At 37.9% G+C, this 2,509-nt stretch overlaps 1 protein-coding gene across 1 annotated transcript; it reads left to right on the top strand.

The window, feature by feature from the left end:
• Positions 1 to 410: 410 nt before the first annotated feature.
• On the top strand, positions 411 to 2,509 carry LOC120111086. The gene is made up of 2 exons (XM_039127520.1): positions 411 to 2,362; positions 2,458 to 2,509. The coding sequence occupies exons 1-2, from the start codon at positions 411 to 413 to the stop codon at positions 2,507 to 2,509; spliced, it is 2,004 nt and encodes a 667-aa protein (XP_038983448.1).

The raw sequence follows: 2,509 nt of genomic DNA, 5'->3' as shown, positions 1-2,509 counted from the left end.
TAGCATCAGAGGCGATCATGTATATTGACATTTGTTCTATGTGAAGCAGATAGTATTCCATATGTAAATTTGGATGATTTGACTTGTATTCCTTGTCTTTGTAAAGATTAAATGCTTTTTGAATATTGCTGGTATTAGATGAATGAAGAGATAACTTGTAAAGATTAATTCGTTATGTTCAGCTTTTTATAAAGATTGAATGCTTTTTTAATGTCAATGATGCTAGGACAAGATTGAATGACTTATTTTTGTCATTCTTATGATAACTTCTCATCTTCATAAATATCATACCAGTTTTTGTTTCTTTTACATTTTTTATGATCTTGCCTTTCGTGTTTTTTAATGGCCCGATTTTTAATATTTTCTAGGCTTTCTAATGTTGTTTTATTTTTTTGATTTCTAGAGGAACTATGTCAGTTGATTGTAATTGGATGTACCACCGACTTAGTGAAAATGGTTATATAAGAGCTGAGTTCTGTGATGGAGTTAAAGGGTTCCTTGAGTTTGCATTTACTCAGTTAGAGTATTGTAGTGGTGATAAGATTAGATGCCCTTGTATGAGATGTGACAACCAGAAATTTCTTAACCGTGATACGGTCAATGTTCATCTGTTGAGAAAGGGGTTTACACCGGGGTATTCAACATGGTTTGCACATGGGGAGTTACTTGGTGCAGTTGCTCCTGTAAGTACAAGTGTAGTAGAAGCATCCACATCAATGGATGTTGGTTGTGAACATGGTCAGCAATATAGAACCATGGTGATGGAAGCTATGGGTCCAGAAGAGGAACTCCATTTGAGTAGTGCACTTGAAGTTAATCATGAGGAAGAGCCAAATAAGGATGCTGCAGATTTTTATTCTTTGTTGAAAGATGCAGAAGTACCTTTATGGAAAGGGTGTAAAAAACACTCTAAGTTATCTGCTATTACTCAATTATTAAATTGCAAGTCTGAATTTAATATGAGTATATCTTGCTATGATCGAATCATGAAAATAGTGAAGAAAATGTTGCCGGAAAGTGAGAAGCTGCCCCTTGATTTCTATCAATCAAAGAAGATGCTTCGGAAGTTGGGGTTGGAGTATACAAGTATTGATGTTTGTGAGAATAATTGTATGCTATTCTATAAGAAAACAGAGAATTTGATTGAGTGTACTATTTGTGGTCATCCTCGATATAAACTCAGAAGAAATGATGGTGGTGGTAGGAGAAAAGATGTTCCTTATAGAAGGTTGCGATATCTTCCAATAACACCAAGACTTCAGAGGCTTTTTATGTCAAGCAGAACGGCTGAAAACATGTCATGGCATGTAAAGGGAGGTGATTCAGATGAGATGGTGCATCCTGCTTGTGGGGAGGCTTGGAAGCACTTTGACCGCATTCATCCATCCTTTTCTACCGAGCCTCGTAATGTGAGACTTGGGTTATGTACAGATGGTTTTAACCCTTTTAGCCAATCAGCTCATCCTTATTCCTGTTGGCCAGTTTTCGTAACAGTTTACAATCTTCCACCATCAATATGTATGAAACGACCCTACATTTTTCTAAGTTTAGTCATTTCTGGACCTAAGAGCCCCGGCAAAAGTATCGATGTCTTGCTTAGGCCTTTGATTGATGAACTTAAAATATTGTGGGAAGTAGGGGTCACCACTTATGACATTTTCAGAAAAGAGAATTTTCAAATGAAGGCAGCTTTATTGTGGACTATCAACGATTTTCCTGCATATGGCATGCTTTCAGGATGGAGTACACATGGAAAGTTGGCATGCCCGTATTGTATGGAGAACTCAAAAACTTTTACACTACAACATGGTGGGAAGACTTCTTTTTTTGACTGCCATCGTCAATTCTTGCCCATGGACCATGCATACAGATACCAAGTTGATGGTTTCTTCAATGGTAGAATAGAGACAGACCCCCCACCTCCTCGACTGTCTGGTGAGGAGTTGAAAAATAGGGTCTCTGCCTTGCCTAATGTAACTTTTGGTTCGAAAGCTCCTAAGCACACCATTCCTGGATTCGGTAAAGATCATAATTGGGTGAAAAGGAGCATATTTTGGGAGTTGCCCTATTGGCATACACTACTTATTCGACACAATTTAGATGTCATGCATATTGTTCGAAATGTGTTTCTCAATATATTTTACACTTGTATGGATGTAAAAGGGAAGACTAAAGATAATGTGAAAGCAAGGCAAGATTTAGAGCTGTATTGCAAGCGTCCCAAGTTGAGGATTCAATTTGTTAATGGAAAGCTAGTTAAGCCTCCAGCTTCCTATGTATTGTCCAAAGACCAAGCAATAGAGGTCTGCGAGTGGGTGAAAGGGTTAAGACTCCCTGATGGATATGCTTCAAACATATCGAAGTGTGTTAACCTGGATGATTATAAGTTTTACGGGTTAAAAAGTCACGATTGTCATGTTTTCATGCTGAGATTGCTTCCAATTGCATTCCGTGAAGTATTGCCAGCACCAGTGTGGGATGCATTGACAGAATTAAGCTGTTACTTTAG

The sequence above is a fragment of the Phoenix dactylifera genome, chromosome 1 (assembly GCF_009389715.1).
Source record: "Phoenix dactylifera cultivar Barhee BC4 chromosome 1, palm_55x_up_171113_PBpolish2nd_filt_p, whole genome shotgun sequence".
NCBI classification, from domain to species: Eukaryota; Viridiplantae; Streptophyta; class Magnoliopsida; order Arecales; family Arecaceae; genus Phoenix; species Phoenix dactylifera.
The sequence above is the reverse complement of the archived record's forward strand: the minus strand, read 5'-3'. Positions and strand labels throughout refer to the sequence as shown.

Coding starts and splice junctions, on each gene's coding strand:
- LOC120111086 (XM_039127520.1), top strand. CDS start 411: ATGTCAGTTGATTGTAATTGGATGTACCACCGACTTAGTGAAAATGGT. Junction 2,363..2,457: donor TATGCTTCAAACATATCGAA/GTGTGTTAACCT, acceptor CATTCCGTGAAG/TATTGCCAGCACCAGTGTGG.